The sequence below is a fragment of the Carcharodon carcharias genome, chromosome 16 (assembly GCF_017639515.1).
Source record: "Carcharodon carcharias isolate sCarCar2 chromosome 16, sCarCar2.pri, whole genome shotgun sequence".
In the NCBI taxonomy this organism is placed as follows: domain Eukaryota; kingdom Metazoa; phylum Chordata; class Chondrichthyes; order Lamniformes; family Lamnidae; genus Carcharodon; species Carcharodon carcharias.
The window spans coordinates 65,746,418-65,769,697 of record NC_054482.1 but is presented as its reverse complement, the minus strand read 5'-3'; the positions used below and the strand labels follow the sequence as shown (position 1 = coordinate 65,769,697).

The 23,280-nt window shown below is 43.7% G+C and overlaps 1 protein-coding gene across 9 annotated transcripts in view; it reads right to left on the bottom strand.

The window, feature by feature from the left end:
- The window catches only part of fggy (FGGY carbohydrate kinase domain containing), a 368,733-nt gene that overhangs the window by 66,607 nt on the left and 278,846 nt on the right, over positions 1-23,280 (bottom strand). For all 9 annotated transcript variants that reach the window (XM_041208766.1, XM_041208769.1, XM_041208768.1 and 6 more), the window contains one exon: positions 1,140-1,234. In XM_041208766.1, the coding sequence (XP_041064700.1) occupies positions 1,140-1,234 (95 nt within the window). The remainder of the gene's footprint in view (positions 1-1,139; positions 1,235-23,280) is intronic.

Below are 23,280 nucleotides of genomic sequence, written 5' to 3'. Positions count from 1 at the left end.
CCTCTGTGCTGTTAAATTCAGGCCCATGACTTTTAAAGACTGTATTTAAGAAGCAGAATTAATTGAAACCTGAAAAAGGACAAAATATTTCTCCAAACTTTTTAAAAAAATGTACACCAAGACCTTCAAAAAGCTATACTTTTCTTTTAAAAGAGCAAAGAGCAAAGGAACAGACCAGATCACATTGCACTCTTTGTTTATATCAGATATCATGTTTTGGTCTGTGAGTAAGCATGACACACAGTGTGGCATCTGCAGACTGTGCCAAGTCTGGCAGGCTGTCGACGTTACATTTATGATAATGATCTCTGGGATTTTGTATCAATGCACTTCAGCACTATGGACATGTGTAAATGTTAAATGATACGAGCACCCACCAGAAGAGAAGGGCAACAGATGTCATTTGGTGTCAGGTATCAGTAAACAGCAAAAGCACAAGGGGCTTCTGTTCTTTCTGCCTTTTGAAAAACATCACGCTATGATAATTCTTTTTACTTCTTTTAAAGAGGTAGTTCTACTTGTAGCAAGACATAACTGTCAAAAATACTATATCAACATACACCTTCTCCTTGTAACATTTACAAGAGTTTACTATTTTTTCAATTTTATTTTTACATCCTAAACAGTGTAAAGCATTACTTGATTGTGACATGGTATGCCAGGCACTTGTGTTAAATATTTTGCTGTGTCACTGCCTGCTGGGTAATGCACTAGAATAACCCAGGGCTGGATAGACCTGCAGGCTTCCCTTTAGGGAAACATTGCCACTTCACTCCTAACACTATTGAGATTGGAAAGTCAATGTGGGTGGAACTGAAAACAAACAGATCTGACAGGCATCTTATTTTATGGTACAGTTCACTAGAACGTAGTAATCCTCTGGGCTGGTTATTTCTTACAACATTAATTAATGAGCATGGGGGGAAACAATGGAGATAAGGGGTAAAACGCAGGATTTCTCATTGTTTTTAAAAATGTTCTCTGTTCATCTGGCAATGAAAACTGAGGTATTAAAGGCAGACAATTTGTGAGGTGTTTTGAATAATTTTGAACATGATGCAGATAGACCAAACACCAAATAAGCCATAAAATTTTCCAGTTAACTTTTAAATAATATAAAAAAAATAAATTTTCCATACCTGAATAGAGCTAAAGTCACCTGATGCACAAGCTCCCAGAATAGCAGCACCCACCAAAACTGATTCCTCCTCCTTGGCAAGGACAACTGGCATGCCTAAACAAGATATATCAATGCCTGTAGTATATGCTATACAACATCAGAGTGCATTGAAGAAATAGTGTTTTTTTATTAATGTTTGTCAGAGTCTATATTTGAATTATTAGACTATTTTATTCATAGTATAGTACACATGAACTAATCTTAAGTTCTGTGTAAGGTGTTAATTCTGGCACCGCTGTTTGCAAATAAGGAGCGCAAGTGCCTGGGTAGCAGATGAGAAATCTTTAATTATGGACTACAAATAGGAACAAAATGAAACAGTGCTCACATGCCTGATGAAACAATTCGAATAAGAATACATAGGGCAGAATTTTATGGCTTCTCCTGCCGAAGTCAATGGAATTTTGAACCCCTCGTCATATTTTCCAGCCCCGGCCCCATAAAATTCCACCCATAATTACACATGGGACAAGATCTTTCCTGTGTCGGGCAGGCTGGGCAGTGTGACGCACAGCCGGTAGCACTCAGTGCTACCTGTGCGGACGGAGGGAGGAGGGAGAATTGGGGCCTGCCTCAGGGAGATTCAGTTGATAGTACAAATTTTTAATAAATAAAGAGAAAAAATATTTAGACATGTTCCCTCATGGGACAGTGTCACATGAGCTGGAACATGTTTGTCAATTTAGCAAAATTTATTTATTGATTTTATTAAACCTTTAGGAAACCTCATCCCGCCCGTGGATGAGGTTTCCTTTAAAACTTGAAGGCTGCTTGGGCTCTTCGCCTTAAGGTTGGTCAGGCAGCAGTGTTAATGACTTCCTTAATAGCCTCAATAGGCCTTTGACAGTTCAGTGGACACGCAGCCATCTCTGGTGCATGCCCGCCAAATGTAATATCGGAATGACACGTGATGACTCCAGGACACATGCCCTACATCATTTTGTGTCATTTTGCGCGTCAGCATATTGGGCCCGCCCCTTCACGCCGATGGCAATATTCTGGCCATGACCTCGAAATCAAGTGGATGATCCAAGCAAATCTCAGTTAGGTTTATTGATTTAATTCATAAATATTTGAATATTGCTGAAAAGAGAAACATGTTGCCAAAGCTTTTCATCTTGCATTCATCAGGACAAACACAAGAACACCAAATTTCAAAAGAGCACAACAATTTATACTACAGGAAAAAAGCATTGGCAAGTTGACTCTGATTGGCCACGGCATTGCCATGGAGAAAGCAGTGGGGAACTATAAGCTTCCCAAAACATCAGGTGATTCAAAAAAGGCACAAGCCTTGAACATATTCCCTTTGTTCTCGCGTATGAATGTATATTGATGCTAGCAAGCTTAAATGAGCTACATTACAAGCTTAACTGATTATCTTAAATTGGTTGTTAGTGCACTCAGGATTGTTTAGCAAGTGCTGCCCAATTCTGGAATCACATCTAACAATAGGCGTTTTGTTCCGAGTATAGTCTGTATGCAGCCCATTATGTACAATGGAAGGAACATGTTTAACTTTTGGTCCAAGTTGGAGTTTTCAGAGATACTCGATCCTTAAAGAAAACCATAGCACACATTCACATTGACACAGTTTGTAGTTTTTGGCTGTTTTGTACATGAATAGCAACATTTGTGTTTACTATTGGCCAACTGTTTATACGGTCACGTGGATTCTTGTTTTAGCCTCTGTAACCTAAGCATTTTGGTCTCTATCCCATTTCAACAACAACAAAAGCAAAACAACTTGCATTTATATAGTGGCTTTAATGTAATAAGCAAATGAAAACTAGTTGGGGGAAATTAATACCAAATTGTGGAGAAAGAGAACAGGATAGGTGTCTGAAAGTTTAGCTGAAATGATGGGTTTTGAGAATCTTTTTAATGTTTGAGAGAGAAACAGAGTAGTACAGATGGTAGTGCCAAGAAAACTGAAGGCTCTGCTGCAAATGTTAGAATGAAAGGAAGGGTTGTACAAGAAGCAAAAGTTGGAGAGCTAAACAAGTGCAGAGAGATTATAAAACAAGACAAAGCTGAAGAGATGAAATGGTAGGAGACAAGGCCATGAAGGGTCCTAAGGGTGTGGATGAAGATTTTAAATTTAATATAAAAGCGAAATACTGCGGATACTGGGAATCTGAAATAAAAACAGAAAATGCTGGTAAAACTCAGCAGGTCAGGCAGCATCTGTGGAGAGAGAAACAGAGTTAACGGTTTGAGTCTATGTGACTTCTTCAGAGCTAAAGAGAAGTAGAAATGTGATGTGATGGATTTTATACTGTTTAAGAAAGGTTGGAGCAGGTGGAGCAAGATAGAAGGTCAGGGATAGGTGACAGCTAAAGATTGACATAGATGCTATGGATACAAGACAAAGGGAGTGTGAATGGTAGTGGAAAACAGTAAAGAAGGTGCTCATAAAAGTAATATAGGAGAAGGTGTTAATAGCAGAATAAGAGTCAGGGCTCTGTGAAAGCACAATATAGAAACAAGTGACAGATGGCCCTGTGGGGGGAGGGTGGTTGAGGGCTGAGGATGAAAAAATGAACAAAAAATTAAAGAATAAAATAAAAATTGGATTAAAAAAGGGGTTAAGATGGAGTAGCGAGTTCATGGTCTGAAGTTGTTGAACTCAATGTTAAGTCCAGAAGGGTGTAAGGTGCCTAATCGGAAGATGAGGTGCTGTTCCTCCAGTTTCCGTTGGACTTCACTGGGACACTGCAGCAGGCCAAGGACAAACATGTGGGCATGAGAGCAAGATGGTGAGTTGAAATGGCAAACAACAGGAAGGTCTGGGTCATGCTTGTGGACTGAGCGAAGGTGTTCCACAAAGCAGTCACCCAATCTGCTTTTTGGTCTCCCCAACGTAGAGGAGTCCGCATTGAGAGCATCGAATGCAGTTGACCAAATTGAAGGAGCTGCAAGTGAAATGCTACTTCGCCTGAAAGGAGTATTTGGGCCCTTGGATGGTGAGGAGGGAGGAAGTAAAAGGACAGGTGTTGCACCTTCTGTGATTGCATGGGAAGGTGCAGTGGGAAGGGGATGAGGAGTTGGGGGTGATGGAGGAGTGGACCAGGGCGTCCCAGAAGAAATGGTCTCTATGGAATGCTGATGGGGAGGGAGGGTGAGGGGAAGGTGTGTTTGATGGTGACATCATGCTGGAGTTGGCGGGAATGGCGAAGCATGATTCCTTGCATGCGAAGGCTTGTGGGATGAAAAGTGAGGACAAGGGGGAACCATATCATGGTTCTGGGAGGGAAGGGAAGGGGTGAGGGCAGATGTGCGGGAGTTAGGTCAGACACAGTCGAGAGCCCGGTCAACCACAGTGGGGGGAACCCTCAGTTAAGGAAAAAGGAAGACCTGTCAGATGCGCCATTTTGGAAGATGGCATCATCGGAACAGATGCAACAGAGGCGGAGGAACTGAGAGAATGGGATGGAGTCCTTACAGGAAACAGGGTGCGAGGAGCTGTAGTCAAGGTATCTGTGGGATTTGGTGTGTTTGTAATGAATATTGGTGGACAGTCTATCACCAGAAATGGAGACAGAGAGGTCAAGGAAGGGAAGGAAAGTGTTGAGGATGGACCATGTGAAGGTGATGGAGGGGTGGAAATTGGAAGCAAAATGAATACATTTTTCCAGGTCCAGGTGAGAGCATGAAGCAGCACCAATACAGTATCAAAAGATGAGTTGTGGGAGGGGGCCTGCATAGGACTGAAACAAGGAATGTTCCACAAACCCCACAAAAAGACAGGCATAACTGGGCCCATGCAGATACCCATAGCCACACCTTTTATTTGGAGGAAGTGAGACAAATTAAAGGAGAAACTGTTTAGTGAGAGAACAAGTTCAGCCAGGTGGAGGAGAGCGGTAGTGGATTGGGATTGTTCGGGCCTCTGTTCAAGAAAGAAGCAGAGACCCCTCAGATCATCCTGGTGGGCGTTGGAGGTGTAGAGGGGTTGGAAGTCCAAGGTGAAGAGGAAGCAGTTAGGGCCAGGAAACTTGAAATTGTTGATGTGACATAGGGCATCAAAGGAATCTTGAACGTAGGCGGGAAGACACTGGACAAGGGGAGAGAGAATGGAGTCAAGAAAGGAAGAAATGAGTTCCATGGGGCAGGAACAGGCTGACAAGATGGGTCTACCAAGACAGTCCTGTTTGTGGATTTTGAGAAGAAGGTAGAAGCAGGCTGTCCGGGATTGGGAGACTATAAGATTGGAGGCTGTGGAGGGAAGATCTCCAGAGGAGATGAGGTCAGTGACATCCTGGAAACAATGGCTTGACTTTTGGTAGTAGGGTCATGGTCCAGGGGGAGGTAGGAAGAAGTGTATGAGAGTTGGCACTCAGCATCTGCACAATAGAGGTCTGTATGCCAGACAACAACAGCACCACCCTTGTTGGCACGTTTGATAACAAAGTCAGGGTTGGACCTGAGAGAATTTAGAGCAGCAAGTTCAAAAGGAGAAAGGTTGGGGGGGGGTCAGAGAAGCAGAGAAATGAAGACAGCCGATGTTACGGCTAAGTTCTCAATGAAAAGATCAAGAGCAGATAAGAGGCCAGAGGGAGGGGTCCAGGTAGAGGGAGAATACTGGAGGTAGATGAAAGCGTCCGTTGAATAGGGGGAGGACTCCTGCCCAAAGAAGTGAGCACAGAGACAAAGGCAACGGAAGAAAGGTTCAGCATCATGCCAAGCCCAAAATTCATTGAGGTGAGGGTGTAAGGGGATGAAACTGAGTCCTTTGCTGAGCACAAAAAGTTCAGCATCAGAGAGGGGAAGATCAGAGGATAAGGTGAATACACAGCAAGTGATGGGATTAGAAAAAGGGATGGGGTCAGAGGAACAGGAAGGGGTGGAGGGTCCCAGATGGACATTGGTATCAAGTTGTTTGAGCTTGTGCTCCTTAACACCTTAAGGGAAGAGAAAAAGTTTCTTGTTAAAGTGTCAGATGAGAAGAAGAATAAAATGAAATCAGGGACAAGGACAGCTTTGAGATAGGATAAGTCTGTGCTACTGGAGACACAGGTCGAGTGTGTACATATGACGGCACATGGCACTGAGAGTAGATTTCAGAATGCAGTGAGAACAGCAGTCTGAGGAATGTTGTATGTCCCGAAGATATCTGTAATCCTGGGTAAATTAGAAACGTGAGGGATGGAACTTCAGTTGGAATCCACGTGGGGTAAGTCAGAGACGGAGACAGTCACTGAGGAAGGAAATATGGCTGTGAAAGCAAGTTTTGGTCAACATCTCATCAAAACCAGGAGGGAAACGGAAAGCAATGAAGATAAACAGGGTGAAAGGCAAATGGAAATACTGTCAGAGAGAAGGACCATAGAACTACAGAAAAGTTATGGTGCTGAAAGAGGCCATTTAGCCCATCGTATCTGTGCCGCTGACAAAAATGAAACTAGCTGCTCATTTTAATCCCACTTTCCAGCACCTGGTCCATAGCCTTGCAGATTATAGCACTTAAGATGCAGATCCAGATACCTTTTAAATGAGCGTTTCAGCCTCAATCACCAACTTAGGCAGTGAATTCCAGACACCCACCACCCTCTGCATTAAAACGTTTTTCCTCATGTCCCCTCTAATCTTGCTACCAATCAATTAAATCTATGCCCCCTGGTAATTGACTCCTCAGCTAGGGGAAACAAGTATTTCCTGTCTACCCTATCCAGGCCCCTCATAATTTTGTACACCTCAATTAGGTCACCCCTTAGTCTACTCTGTTCTAAGGATAACAACCCGAGCCTATCCAATCTCTCCTCATAGCTGAAATTTTCAAGCCCTGGCAACATTCTTGTAAATCTCCTCTGCGCTCTCTCCAGAGCAATTATGTCCTTCCTGTAATATGGTGACCAGAACTGTACACAAAATTCCAACTGTGGCCTAACCAACGTTTTACACAGTTCCATCATTACATCCCTGCTTTTGTATTCAATACGTTGCCCAATAAAGGAAAGCAATCCATTTGTTTTCTTGACTACCTTGTCCACCTGTCCTGTCACCTTCAAGGACCTGTGGACATGCACTCCAAGGTCTCTCACTTCCTCAACCCCTCTCAATAACTTCCCGTTTATTGTGTATTCCCTTGCTTTGTCTGCCCTCCCCAAATACATTATCTTGCACTTTTCTGGATTGAATTCCACTTACCACTTCTCTGCCCACTCAACCAAACCATTGATATCACTCTGGAGTCAGCAGTTATTCTCTTCTCTACCAACTACATGGCTAATTTTTGTGTCATCTGCAAATTTCCCAATCATGCCTCCTACATTTAAGTCTAAATCATTAATATATACAGCAAACAGCAAGGGCCCCAACACAGAGCCCTGTGGAACACCACTGGAAATTGTTTTCAATTTGCGAAAACATCCATTGACCATTACCCTTTGTTTCCTGTCACTGAGCCAATTTTGGATCCAACGTGCCACCTTCCTCTATATCCCATGGGATCTCACTTTCCTGACCAGTCTGCCATGTGGGCACCATGTCAAATATCTTACTGAGATCCATATAGACAATATCCACTGCACTGCCCTCGTCAATCCTCCTTATTAGTTCCTAAAAAATTCTATTAAGTTAGTAAGACACAATCTTCCCCTAACAAAACCATGATGGCTATCCCTGATCAATCTGTGCCTTTCGAAGTGACTGTTTATCCTGTCTCTCAGAATTGTTTCCAATAATTTGCCCACTACCGAAGTCAGACTGACTGGCCTATTATTTTCTGGCCTATCCCTCGCACCCTTTTTAAATAATGGTCCAAAGTTTGCAGACCTCCAATCCTCTGGGACCTCGCCTGTATCTAGTGAGGATTGGAATATGATCCTCAGAGCATCTGCTATTTCCTTCCTGACTTCCGTCAACAGCCTGGCATACAATCCATCTGGCCCTGGTGATTTATCCACATTCAAGGATGCCAGTCCCTTTAGTACTACCTCTCTCACTAGCTTATTGTACCTAATATTTCACACTCCTCCTCTTTAACTTGAATGTGTGCATCATCCTTCTCCTTAGTGAAGAAAGAGACTCATTGAGAGCCCTAGCCACATCTTCTGCATCAACCCACAAGTTACCATGTACATCTCTGATAGGCCCTATATTTTCCTTAGTTAGAAAGCGGCATCTATTAGCACCTTCTTTACTCTTTACCACTACGTTAACGCTCCCTTTGTCAATCTCTCCTTAGCTGTTGCCTATCCTGGACCTTCTATCTTGCTCCACCTGCTCCATCCCCTCTTAAACAGTATAAACTCCATCACATCACATTTCTACTTCTCTTTAGATCTGAAGAAGAGTCATACGGACTCGAAACGTTAACTTTGTTTCTCTCTCCACAGATGCTGCCAGACCTGCTGAGTTTTACCAGCATTTTCTGTTTTTATTTTAAATTTAACACATTGATGTCAGCGAATACTGGGGTTTGGATGAGCAGGACAGAGTCCAGACAACTGAGTTCAGGACAAGTTAGAGTTTATGAAAGGTGAGAGGCCAGCAAGGAGGACACTGGAGTAGCAAAGTTTAGAAATGGCAAAATAATAAGGATGTCACCAATGGAGTAGCAAAAGTAGGGGTGGAGGTTGGGTAAAGTCACAGTGGTAAAAGGAGGCAATCTAGTGATATATTCCATGTCACTAATCATACTTGCAACTGGCATGCAAATGATTTTTCCATCCAATACAGATTTGTCTGGGCTATATCAAGCATGATCGATCCCCTTGATCCTCTGCCTAAAATTCCTCACCACTTCAGAACATCCTGGAGAGCAAAGATAATCCCCGGCTCCTTTTTTCCACTGCTGACCATCTCCTTAAGCTCCACCATACTCACCTCCAACAAGAAATGTGAGGAGCTCATCCATCTCATTGTCACTAAGGTTGAGATTATCTTTCAGCTGCCTCTGCTGCATGCATGATCAGCAGCCACTTTCGCACAAGAACACTTGGCCTTCCCTGAATTTACATCATTATCTTGTTCCCCTTCTATCAAGCATCATACCCTCTCTGAGCTCATTCCGTAAATAAGACCCATTGATGCCTTTTCCACTCAACTGCTAACCATTCAACTTTCTTGCCAAGTCATACTAGCTAATATTGTAAAAGGTCCCTTTTTTCAAGCATCCCACCCCCGCCCTCCCACCATACCCCCCCCAGCCTCCCACCCCGCCCCGACCCCGTGCCAGCTCCGCCAGCCTTGTGAACACTGTCATTATCTCTCTTCTCAAAGAAAATCTCCCTCAATGCCTTTGTCCTTACAAACTATCCTTCAATCTTCAACTTCTTTTAAAGCGGGGATGGGGGGGTTGGGGGGGGGGAGTTGGTGGAGAGGGTGGGTGGGTGGGCGGGGGGGGAAGGTGATGGCATAATGGTATTGTCACTAGACTAATAATCCAGAAACCCAGGGTGATGCTCTGGGGACTTGAGTTTGAATCCTGCCAAAATCTTGGAAATAAAAGTCTAATGATGACGCTGAAACTGATAGTTGTAAAAACCCATCTGGTTCACTAATGTCCTTTAAGGAATGAAATCTGCTGCCCTTACCTGGTCTGGCCTACATGTTGACTCTTAACTGCTCTCTGAGCAATGGCAATTAGGGATGGTCAATAAATGCTGGCCTATCAAGTAATGCCCACAGCCCATGAGTGAATAAAAAAATACTCCAAAGGCCTTGAAAACATGTTGTTGCCTTCCAACATGCCAGTGGTATACTATCCTTCTTCTCAAACCCTCTGCAGCCTTTGACATTGTCAACAACACCATCCTCCTCCTGTGCCTCTCCTAACTGGAGCTAGAAGAGCTGGCCAGAATATTCCCAGTAATAGCTTCTCTTCTGGCCCATGTACCATTATCTCTGGAGTACCCCAAGGATTTTGCCCTCTGCTCACTTAACAACATGATTTGAAGACATGGGATCAGCTGCCAGCTCTACGTCTCTACACCTCCATTGCCTCTGTGTTGTTACACTGGTTATTTGTTGTTATCTGTTAAACTGGTTACACTGGTTATCTGACATTCAGGCCTGAATAAACTGCAATTTTCTCCAGTTAAACACTGGGAAGGCTGAACTCCACTGCCAACTCAGCACCCTCAGAACCAATTCCATTTCCCTCCTTTGCCACTATCACAGGTTCAAACTATACTGTTTACAACTTTGGTGTCCTATGTGACCCTAAGCTTCCTTCCCCATTTCCTTTCCATCACAGAACACCTACCACCTTGATAAAATCATTTGCCTTAACCTTTCTGCTGCCAAAGTCCATTGCTATGCTTATGTCACCTCTACGCTCAACTACTACGGTCTTCAATCCCTCAATCTCAGTAAATTCAGTTCATCCAAAATTCTAATGTTCGTATTCAAATACTGCTCACACATCATCCCTGTGCTTGCTGAACTACATTGGCTGGCTGCCAGGCCCCAATGTCTCGAATTAAAATTTATCACTGTTAAATCCCTTTATGGCATTGAACCTTCTCGAGCCCTACCAACCTCTCTGAACTCCCTGGCAGAATCTTCTGCTCTCACTGGTGTTGAACTTAGAGGCGGGAAGGGCATGTAATTTGGCAGGATGGTGGTGTACCACCTTTCCACTTCTGCGAGAATTAAGTTCTGCCGCCAATTGAGATGCTTAAGTGGCCAATTAATGACCACTGAAGGGCATCATTCCACCACCGCTGGTTTTAACCCAGTGCCAGTGGTCCTATCGCCATGCGATGTGTACAGCAGCTAAAACCGTGCAGCCAGCTTGTCACCTCTGTGCACTCAGTGCCTGACTGAGGGACTGCACCACCACATGTGGCCTGGGTCGCCTGACAATCCTGGGACTCTGGTGCCTGTCTTTCCGGCAGCAGCCACTGCCTCCCCATTGGTACTACTGAGTACAAGAGCTTCTGGCCTTTAATTGGCTGGCAGCTCTCAGTAGGCGCGGCATCTGCCCGGCGTCTTAATTCCAGGGGAAGGCCCACCGCTGGCCTTACCAGTGCCTGATTGGCCTGTGGTTTCATGGGCCTTTTTGAAAAGAGGCATCATTTGTCTCTCATTGGCTCTCCAGCCAGTAGGCAAGATCCCCAATGCCTCAACAGGATTCTACCCTCTAGTTCTTTGGTTAAGCCATCCACCTCTCCACCTCACTGTCCTCTTTTAAGATCCTCATAAAACCAACTTCTTTTACCACGGTTTTAGTCACCACTCTTAACATCTCCTTCTTTGGCTCAGCATCCATTTTTGTGCGATCACGTTTGTGTGAAGCACCTTTGGATGTATTTCTATGTTAAAGCTGCCATATAAATACAATCCTTGATATTGTGAGAAACTTTATTGCATCAATGTGTCAAAAATTCTAGTTATAATAATCTGCTTAACTCTCTCAAACTGATCCACTTTCAAGCTTTCTTGTATTTTTTCTTTGTTTTGAATACTTCCTGTTTTGAGCCACCTTTGTCCTTTCCCCAGCCCAGTAGCAGTGATTGGCAAAAGCAAGCCAGCTCCACTAATGAACATTGCAAGGTACACAAAAGTAACAGAATCACTTTCCCTCTAATTTTCTCCAGCTCCCTAAAGTGACTAGCCTCTGTTCTGCACCTTCTCTTGTCACATGCTGACAGCAGGTGCTTGGCACTGAGGGTTATGGTTACTAATCCACCTTACACCATTATACAGCACAGAAAGTTGGTAAACAATTTTGTACTTTCTGCTTGCAAGTTTTTATTTTCTAAAATCTAAAATACATGAAATGATATTGGAAGCACTGGAAGTCAAACCCTCTCAAATTGTCTACAAATTTTAAAGCCAAAATAGGACAAAGAATAAAATGGTTTCATTTTACCACAAGAAACAAGTTAAACTGTTAGTAAAAAGTGCTTAAACTTATGTCCGTAGACCAAAGCCTGATATTCTTTTCCTCTCTTATTTGCCTGACTTACACAAATGTAACCAATTCTGACAATGGGATAAAAAGAACTGATAAGCAATGGACAGGAGATTCTCTTGAGGCACAGGAACATTCTGATCTTGGCTTTTTGCACTGTATTCTTATAGGTATATGGGACTCGCAATATATTCCTACAGGAACACCTGTTGATTGTATGTCCAGAAAGAATGAATAAAGGATGCATCTTAATTCTAAATTGCACTCTACAGATTCCTTTTACGTCTATGATTGCACAATTTTGTAGATGACAGAGGCAGAATACTTAAACGCCTTACTGTTCAAACAACTTAAATCTGAAAATGAATCTGCAGCACATGATAAATGATAGACAGGGGTCTTGTGAGAGATCCTTTTTCAAACAATCTGATAAAAACCACATGCACAGACAAGCCTAAGCCTCCCTGTAGGGCTGAGAGTGCATTTTAGGCATGCTCCACAGTTTCCACTCTATCTGCCAATACCCTAGATAAAAAAGTACATTCTGCACTAAGTTCTAAATAGCAATTATATAGATTACATGGTAGCATGATACTAATCCTGATAAAAGGGGATTCTGTCCTACTGCAGCACCAGCTGCTGTGTATTATATTTATAATATATTTGCTGTATACGGTTATAACATGATCATGATGTACATTTAAATCAGTAAACACACATTAACATAATCTATAAATCCAATAGTTTTCTTAAGTTATAAGAATGGTGCTTATCATTGAATGCAGGATTGTTTGATTCCAGTCTACTGCTATCACTCGGTCTACAGTAACCACTGCGCCAAAAAATCTGTTCCTATATGCCACATGCAACTGTTGCCCCAAAGTATTAATTTGTACCAATATTTTCTTGGTGATCATAATGAATTTATGCCCTCTAGTTACCAACATATTGATCAGTGGAATGTTTTTCCATATTTCAAAACCCTACAACCTGTCCTCCACACACCCAACCACCACCCATAATTTTAGAGTTCCATTGTCATAGCTGGTATTCATTTTCTTTGCACTTGAATTTCCTTATCATTTTTAATCTTTTGTAGCAGCAGATTGATGTTGCCAATTTTTAAGGCACCTGAGAGTCAGAATTGTATAAAGTGGTTGGCTCCTCAGGCTGTACAGAACAATGACTGAACAACAACTCTGTCACATGGCAATTGGCTGCATTTCTGATGCCCTCCAAGAATAATGCTATAGAATATGGGAGGTCAAACTAGGCTGTCCAACAGTATCCTTCAGAAATGCTGAAGGCCTCTAGGGGGAACAGACCTCTGAGGAAAAAACACCATCACTTGATCTGACACCCACAGACACCAGCTCAGATACTGGCACAGCATGTACTTCAGTGGGTAGTGTAGAGGTGGGATCTGTATGGGGTGAAGTACCAGGCAGGTAGGCCAGGGGAAGAGGATAGCAGATGTGCCAGCTAACTGGAGGGCAAGGTCGGAGATGAGCTCTGCTGCACAGACTCAGATGAGGACTTTGATGGGGCAGGGTGCAGGAAAAGGCTGATGGAAATGCACTCAGAGATGTTTGGTGCATTGGCAGGACTGCCAGATATTTGTTGTTACTGTCAAGGAGCATGGAGGATTCCAGCTCCAACCTTTTGGCACAGGGTTTCACACACAGTTTGGAGTTCACCCTTTTCAGCGTGGGAGTGGTGACCAACTCCATGAGAACATTTGCGGACTAAACCATGATGTAGCATCTGATGGTCGATGTCTCAGGAGGAACCAGGCAACATTTGACTGCTGCAGTGAAAGTTCTGACAGGTTGTAAAGTCTCTTCCAGCCTGATGAAGGCTCAAACTATTTCTATCATGGCTGAAAATACCAATGCTTAAAGAGATTTACTAAGTCTCAGAGCAATCTAACAAACTGCCCTCCAAGTTACTAAGATTGCTGAGGCATCACCACGGGGTAATGGCAGTGACTCCATGGTGCAAAAGCCCATTGTGCTCTTTCAGGATGATAGTATCTGTGTTCCCATCATTGCTACTCCGTCAATGCTCCGGTTGTTGCCTGTCAGTCAATTAGCCTGCCAGTTCAGACCACTGAAGCCCATGCTGGAGTGGGATGCAGTCTGAAATTGAGCCCTCAAGGTCCAAAGCTGGTTGAAGGTGTCCTACAAGGCAATCTGCAGTCTCTCCCATTGAAAGTCAACAGTCCTATACCAGTTTGCTGCAGCCACTGGGGTGGCATTAGGTTGGGCAAAGGCTCCCACAAGGTAGGCACTAAGGGAATGCACAATGGTGATTAGTTGAGTATTGTATGGAGTATTGATATTTTGTTGGATAAAGCGGTGGGGTGGGGGTGTTCCTCATGCAGCTGAACACATGTTCAGCCATGTGTTTAAGAGAGAGCATTAACAGGAGTGGTGAGATCCAAAATGGTGGGATGGGCTTTGAATCAATGGGTGGGACATTGGCTGCCCACTCTGCACATTCCCAGCACATGCACGGTGCCAATACTAAATAGAGATTGGTCTAGGATGAGCTGAAAGTGGCTTCTGCCCACCATTTTTAACTCCTTGAGGAGAAATTTCTTCTCTCAAAGGATCGTATTGTTTGGAATTCTCTTCTCTAGCGAGCAGTGGAGGCTGGGTCATTGAATATTTTCAAAGCTGAATTAGACATTTTTCTGATTGACAAGTGAGTCAGGATCACAGGCAGAAAAGTTGAGCTAAGGCCATGATCAGATCAGCCAGTCTTGAGTTGCTGGACCTGTTCAAAATTAATGATTGAATGGTGGAGCAGGCCCGAGGGGCAGGCTGGCCTACTCCTGTTTCTATTTCTTATATCCTCCATACAGCTCTTGTAGTGCCAAAACCAAAGGTGCTACGGAGCTGAATTTTACAGTCCTAGTCTTTCCTGCATTAGCTGGTTTTAGCCAGGTTGGTGGTGGGATCATCAAATTTTTACCCTAATGTTTTGGAAGAAGAAAATCAGGGACGCAATGGCAAAGTGGTGTTGTTGCTGGACTAGTAATCCAAAGGTAATGCTCTGGGGACCCGGATTCGAATCCTGCCATTGTTGTAAAAACCCATCTGATTTACTAATGCCCTTTAGGGAAGGAAATCTGTCATCCTTACCTGGTCTGGGTGACTCCAGACCCCACGGCAATGTGGTTGACTCTGAAATACCACTCAGTTGTAACAAACCGCAAAAAAGGAATGAAACTGGATGGACCACCTGGAAACAACAACGGCAATCTTAACCCTGCAAAGTCGTCCTTACTAAAACCTGGGGGCTTCCCAAAATTGGGAGACTGTCTCACAGACTAGTTAACAGCCTGACCCAGTCATCCTCACGGAATCATACTTTACAGACCACCGTCATCATGCCTGGGTATGTCCTGTCCCATCAGCAGGACAGGCCCAGCAGAGGTGGTGGCACAGTGGTAAACCATCAGGAGGGAGTTGCCTGGGTCGTCCTCAACATTGACTCCAGGCCCCATGAAGTCTCATGGCATCAGGTCAACCATGGGCAAGGAAATCTCCTGCTGATTACCAGATACAACCCTCCCTCAGCTGATGAATCAGTGCTCCTCTACATTGAACACCACTTGGAGGAAGCACTGAGGGAGGCAAGGGTGCAGAATGTGCCCTGTACCATGAAGTCCCCTGCTGGGTGGGGGACTTCAATGTCCATCAGCAAGAGTGGCTCGGTGGCACCACTACTGACTGAGCTGGCCGAGTCTTAACTGACTTGGCCTGCAGCAAGTGGTGAGGGAAAAACATACTTGATCTCATCCTCACCAACCTGCCTGCCGCAGATGCATCTGTCCATGACAGTATTGGTAGGAATGACCATCTCGCAGTTTTAGTGGAGACGAAGTCCTGCCTTCATATTGAGGATACCCTCCACCGTGTTGTGTGGCACTACCACCGTGCTAATTTTGAACAGGTCCAGCAACTCAAGACTGGGAATCCATGAGGCGCTGTGGGCCATCAGCAGCAGCCGAATTGTGCTTGAACACAATCTGCAACCTCAAGACCTGGCATATCCCCCACTCTATCATTACCATCATGCCAGGGGATCAACCCTGGTTCAATGAAGAGTGCAGCTGGGTATGCTAGGATCAGCACCAGGCATACCTAAAAAAAATCAAACTGGTGAAGCTATAACACAAGGCTATTTGTGTGCCAAGCAACAAGCGGTGGACAGGGCTAAGTGATCCCACAACCAACGGGTCAGATCTATGCTCTGCAGTCCTGCCACATCCAGTTGTGAATGATGGAGGACAATTAAACAACGCAATGGAGAAGGTGGCTCCACAAATATCCCCATCCTCAATGATGAAAGAGCCCAGCACATCAGTGTAAAAGAGTAGGCTGAAGCATTTGCTACAATCTTCAGGCAGAAGTGCTGAGTGGATGATCCATCTCAGACCCCTCCGGAGGTCCCCAGCATCACAAATGCCAGTCTTCAGCCAATTCGATTCACTCCACGTGATATCAAGAAACGGCCAATGACAGTGGATACTGCAAAGGCTATGGGCCCTGACAATACTCCATCTATCGTACTGAAGACATGTGCCCCAGAACTTGCCGTGCCCCGAGCCAAGCTGTTCCAGTACAGCTATAACACTGGCATCTACCTAGCTATGTGGAAAATTGCCCAGGTATGTCCTGTACATAAAAAGCAGGACAAATCCAACCCAGCCAATTACAGCTCCATCAGTCTACTCTCAATCAATTGTAAAGTAATGAATGGGGTCACCAACAGTGCTATCAAGCAGCACTTGCTCAGCAATAACTTGCTCACTGATTCCCAGTTTGGGTTCCGCCAGGGCCACTCAGCTCCTGATCATATTACAGCCTTGGTTCAATCATGGACAAAAGAGCTGAACTCCCGAGGTGAGGTGAGAGTGACTGCCCTTGACATCAAGGCAGCATTTGACAGAGTGTGGCATCAAGGAGCCCTAGCAAAACTGGAGTCAATGGGAATCGGGGAAAACTCTCCACTGGTTGGAGTCATACCTATCACAAAGGAAGATGATTGTAGTTGTTGGAGGTCAGTCATCTTAGCTCCAGAGCATTGCTGCAGGAATTCCTCAGGGTAGTGTCCTCGGCCAAACCATCTTCTGCTACTTCATCAATGACCTTCCTTCCATCATAAGGTCAGAAAGGGATGTTTGATGATGATTGCACAACGTTCAGCACCATTCATGACTCCTCAGGTACTGAAGTAGTCCATGTCCAAATGTAGCAAGACCTGGACAATATCTAGGCTTGGACTGACAAGTGGCAAGTAACATTCGCGCCATACAAGTGTCAGGCAATGGCCATCTCCAACATGAGAGAATCCAACCATTGCCCCTTGATGTTCAATGGCATTACCATCACTGAATTCCCCCACTATCAACTTCCTGGGGGTTACTATTAACCAGAAACTGAACTGGACTAGCCATATACATACTGTGGCTACAAGAGCAGGTGAAAGTCGAGGAATAGTGCGACGAATAACCTACCTCCTGACTCTCCAAAGCCTGTCCACTATCTACAAGGCACAAGTCAGGAGAGTGATGGAATACTCCCCACTTGCTTGTACGAGTGTAGCTCCCACAACACTCAAGCTTGACATCGTCCACGATAAAGCAGTTCGCTTGACTGACACCACATCCACAAACATTCACTCCCTCCACCACCGTCGCACAGTAGTAGGTGTATACCATCTACAAGACGCACTACAGGAATTCACCAAGGCTCCTTTGACAGCACCTTCCAAACCTACGACCACTGCCATCTAGAAGGACAAGGGCATCAGATAGATGGGAACATCACCACCTGGAAGTTCCCCTCCAAGTCACTCACCATCCTGACTTGGAAATATATCGTTGTTCCTTCACTGTTGCTGGATCAAAATACTGGAACTCGCTCCCTAACAGCACTGTGGGTGTACCTACACCACATGGACTGCAGCGGTTCAAGGCAGCTCACCATCACCTTCTCAAGGGCAACTAGGGATGGACAATAAATGCTGGCCCAGCCAGCAAAGCCCACATCCCATGAATGAATAAAAAAAAGCTACAGTTCCTAATCCTGGTCATGATCCAAACAAATGTCTTGAATAGGATCAGGCCTGTCTTTCAATTAATCTGTTAACATTCACCTTGGGGTTTAAACTAGAACAGTGGCCTCTCCTCTAAGCATGGGAAAGCAGCTTCAGTTGAAAAGTGAGAAAAGTAGATGAAAAACAGGCTAAAAAATTGTCTGTGCCCCCTAAAGTCAGTTTAACAGGCCCATGTGAAGACTTTTTTTATGTTGCCTTACTGACCCTTCCAACTATTTCAGAATGTAATAATAATGTTTTTGTAGCACCATGGTGCCAAAAGTGCTGTTCCTCAGATGCTGACAGTGAACCTTTATAACACAAGGTCACTTCATTTAGATTTTAGTACAACTTTTCTGACTCATTGGGAATGATTTGACAGGAGCACAAGAAGGTCAGGGATACTGTGTTAACAAAGCAGATTTGGAAGTGCTGGAGTTTGTTAACTAAATTTCATTTGGTGAAACACAGATGGCTGAATTTAACAGCTGTGATGGTGGCCCCGTCCAACAGCCGGAAATTCAGTGACAAACCTACCATGACCATTTCCAGAAGCCTCATGTAACTGCATGGCAACTAGGCACTTAACTGCCTGGCGTCAGGGCCTCTGTCCCTTTAAGGGTGTGGTTTTTCTATTTTGTTGCATTACACTTGGCTGTAGCATTCCTCCTCTCTTGCCACCTGCTTGCACGCTTTAAATACTTCCCACCCTCCCACCACATCCTTCTCCACCAATCACAAGAGGTCACTGCATTAGCTCTCTTCATTCCAATAAATGTTTACTTGCTGCTACTGCTACAGCCTGTATCTGTTTTTACCTGGTAGCAACTGTTAAACATTAACTTCTGCTGACTAATCTCACCTTTTAAGCTGGGGCACTTTCTAGCAGTTGAGCAGCTTTGTGTTCTACTTGCTTCTCCCTCTCAGCATGCACATTATATGAGGCTGTCCCACACATCTCCATGGTTTTTTCCAGTTCTGATGAAAGATCCTCTACCATTAACTCTATCCCCATAGATTCTGTCAGGCCTGCTGGATATTCCCAGCAATTCCTGCTTTTACTCTACACATCTGCACCATTCTTTACAACAGCCTTGCATTAACAATGCTTTCCTCTCTCTATCTCTCTCTCTATTGCCTCTTCCTTCTGCAGGAGAAGTTAGCTCACAGTCACCAGGAGAGGACTAGAAGTAGGAAAGGTTCAGCCTCCAACTAGATGTGGGAGGAATCCATCATCGGACCATACCGAGCATGGAGCGCCTGGGGTGCTCAGCAGGACTTAGTGGCTGGAGGCAGAGGTTGATGATCGAAGGTTGTTTTTGCGATTGGAAGCCTGTGACAAGTGGTGTACTACAGGGATCGGTGCTGGGACCCTTGCTATTTTTAGAGTATATTAATGATTTAGACACGAATGTAGGAGGTATGATCAGTAAATTCGCAGATGACACAGAAATTGATAGTGTCATAAATAGTGAGGAGGAAAGCCTTGGATTACAGGACAATATAGATGGGTTGGTCAGATGGGCAGAGTAGTGGCAAATGGAATTTAATCCTGAGAAGTGTGAGGTGATGCATTTTGGGAGGACTAACACGGCAAGGGAATACACAGTGAATGGTAGGACCCCAGGAAGTACAGAGGATCAAGGGACCTTGGTGTACATGTCCATAGATCCCTGAAGGTAGCAGCTCAGATAGATAAGGTAGTTAAGAAGGCATATGGAATACTTGCCTTTCTTAGCCGAGGCATAGAATATAAGAGCAGGGAGGTTATGTTGGAGCTGTATAAAACGCTAGTTAGGCCACAGCTGGAGTACTGTGTGCAATTCTGGTTGCCACATTATAGGAAGGATGTGATTGCACTGGAGAGGGTGCAGAGGAGATTCACCATGATGTTGCCTGGGCTGGAGAGTTTCAGATATGAAGAGAGACTGGATAGATTATTTTCCTTAGAGCAGAGAAAGCTGAGGGACGACCTGATAGGGGTATACAAAACTATGAGGGGCATAGAAAAGGTAGATAGAAAGAAACTTTTCCCCTTAGTGGCGATGTCAATAACCAGGGGGCATTGATTTAAGGTAAGGGGTAGGAGGTTTAGAGGGGATTTGAGGAAAAAAACAATTCACCCAGAGGGTGGCTCGAATCTGGAACACACTGCTTGAGGGGTGGTAGGCAGGAACCCTCAAAACATTTAAGAAGTATTTAGATGAGCACTTGAAATGCCAAAGCATACAGGACTATGGGCCAAGTGCTGGCAAATGGGATTAGGATAGCTAGGTGCTTGATGGTCGGCACAGACATGATGGGCTGAAGGGCCTGTTTCTGTACTGCACAACTCTATGACTCTATTACATGGGCATCTGTTTTTCATCAAACTATCATACATACAGAGAGCAGGACAACCTGGCGCTGTTAATCATCTGTGACTACCTATCATTTTTGTGTCATGCTGACCCTTGCTCTTCTCTCTTTTTACTAGGTCCATCTAAAGATCTGGAGGCCCTGTAGAACATCACTAAAAAAAGGGAAATCCTCCTGAAGAAGCAATGACACTCGGTCTATCTCTGTCAAGCACCAGCACCCCAGGTGGATAAAATAATAAGTTGGAGCAGTCTACACCTGGTGAATCACTCACCGCCAATAAGCAGGAACTAGAGGAAAGGAGAACCCAAGTGATGGCTCATTAGGGAATATGCTTGATTCCTGTTCTGAGAAGGGCACAGAAAGAAAGGAAGAAAGAAATAATAAACTTGCATTTATATTGTGCCTTTCACATCCACAGGACATCCCAAAGCACATTACAGCCAATGAATTATTTTTGAAATATAGTCACTGTTGTAATGTAGGAAATGTGGCAGCCAATTTGCCCATAGCAAGATCCCACAAATAACAATGTGATAATGACCAGGCCTTCTGTTTTCTGATGTAGATTGAGGGTTGAATATTGTCCAGCAGATTGCGGATAAACCCCTGCTCTTCTTTGAGAAAGTGCCATGGTATCTTTTACATCCATCCAAGAAGGCATACAGGCCCCTGGTTTAACATCTCATCTGAAAGCTGGATGCCAACTTCCAGGGCCCAGCTTTCAAAAGGAAACTGATTTCTGTATATATGTAACGGTGTGAAACATTAGAAAACGTGCAAAGTTGCTGCTGTACCATTTTTGAGAGTATGGAGGAGTCATTAGGGATCTGTGGGCTGCATGACAGAAGTTCACACTACCACTTAAAAATTATTGTGTATGGATTGACAAAGCTGCCCACATAAAAACCAGCTCACCACAATTTTTTACAAGATATAAAACCAAGGTGGATTCTCATTTATATTACCATCTTTTACTCTCAGAAACTGGCATGGCAGCTTAAGCTGCTGTAAGGCATTTGTTCTCCACTCTCTGCATGGGATAACACAGTGCCTTCAAAGCCCACTTAATACTGTCCATTTACATTAGTCAAAATATTGATCCAATGTTAACCCGATCCTCAAACAATTACCTTGAAACAAATGCAGTACCTTAAATATAAATACAACCTTGATTAACAACATATGCTATAGAGTCCACACTAGACTAAAATACATTCTTCAAATGACTGCCTGTGGGGAAAAAGACAATTCCTATTCTTTATTTCATCTCTATTATTTTGCATTTCCTTTTCTGCACTTCGTAAATAGTTTTTCAACATGGCATTCATTTTTAGATTAATTTTACATTTTTTTCTGTATTTTTATTTTCTGCCCCTTCAATAATAGATCCAGTGAACAGCAACCAATAGTTTTGAAAGCATTGAAAGTACTTCTCAAGTACATACTATCCTCCAATGCAGTGTCCAGCCTAAATAAATCAGCAGTATTCAGGAAAACATTTTCTTTACATTTTCAAAGGTAGCCACTAGTTCCTATTTTTCCTTATAATTTCGGTATAAATAAACTGCAATTATTTTCAGGAATTTTTGTGTGCTGGCCTAAGTATTGTATATTTAAAAACTGAAACTGTATCCACATCAAAGGGAAGTTTGCTGATGCAGAGGAAAACTGAAACTCCAGATTTGGTGTTTTTCTAATCTTTTTAAACAGGATCAATCATGACCTTTGCTCTCAGTGATTCCAGGTTTGCTTTGTGGGGATTTCCACATTTCGAAATCTGGACCTTTGTCCAAGTTTTGTTTGCATAACTGGAGAGTTATCAGCATTAGCAATAGCTTCTGGCTGTAACTTAATCTCAAGTTGCTATTAATGAACATTTTTTTCCCTTTTGATTCTAAACCTGATCCTGGAATACAATGGAACTATGGACCTCTGCTAAGGTTGAAACATCAAAACATTAAAGAAAAAGTAGAAAGCATGTCAATTAGTTGCATGGAATATAGACTAATGGAAGACATTTTATCTAATGCAGTAAATTGTCTCACCTGGCATTAGGAGGGCCTTAATAGCCACAAAATGGAACAGTGACGCCATTTTAAACTGTTTTCCTTCTGGGTATCCAAGTTACATACCTGTTTCAGGATGATAGGTCCCTTTTAACATTGAAATTGGGGTCCTAAGACATAATAGTATCCTGGATGCCATCTTAGGCAGGAACTGATCGGAGCTTGCACAGTGTAGGCTTTGAGAAGTTCCAGGGCAATGGAAGGGAAGAGGCCCAGCAAAATTAAGTCTTGAATTATTTTTCCGTGCTTCAAAGGAGCAGAAGTGATCCTCCAGGACCCACAACAATTTCAAATGGTTTAAGTATAACAATAAATGAATTATTAAGAGCAGTAACATAGAGCAGGTCCAAAATCATTAATTAAAATTAATAGTTTATACAAGGGAAGGATGAAGACAGGTGACTAGTTCATTTTTGTTTGGATAAATATGTTATGGGTAGGTTGTTAATGGTGTTTTTTATTGTAAGATCTTGGCCAAGTGGTCCCATAAAGGGGCATCCCATATGCATGGTAAGATTTTGGGGTGAATGGTGGAGCCATGGTGGTGAAAGGATTGTCCCCCAAGTATAGCAAAGCCAAAGCAGATGTTCTCAGATAGTCCGTCTGGAGGGAAAAAGTCCATGCTGCATCCTCCATGCTCCCTCCTCCTCTGCCTACAGTGCCATCTGGATGTCTCGTGGCAATAATGGCGAGGTTGTGGA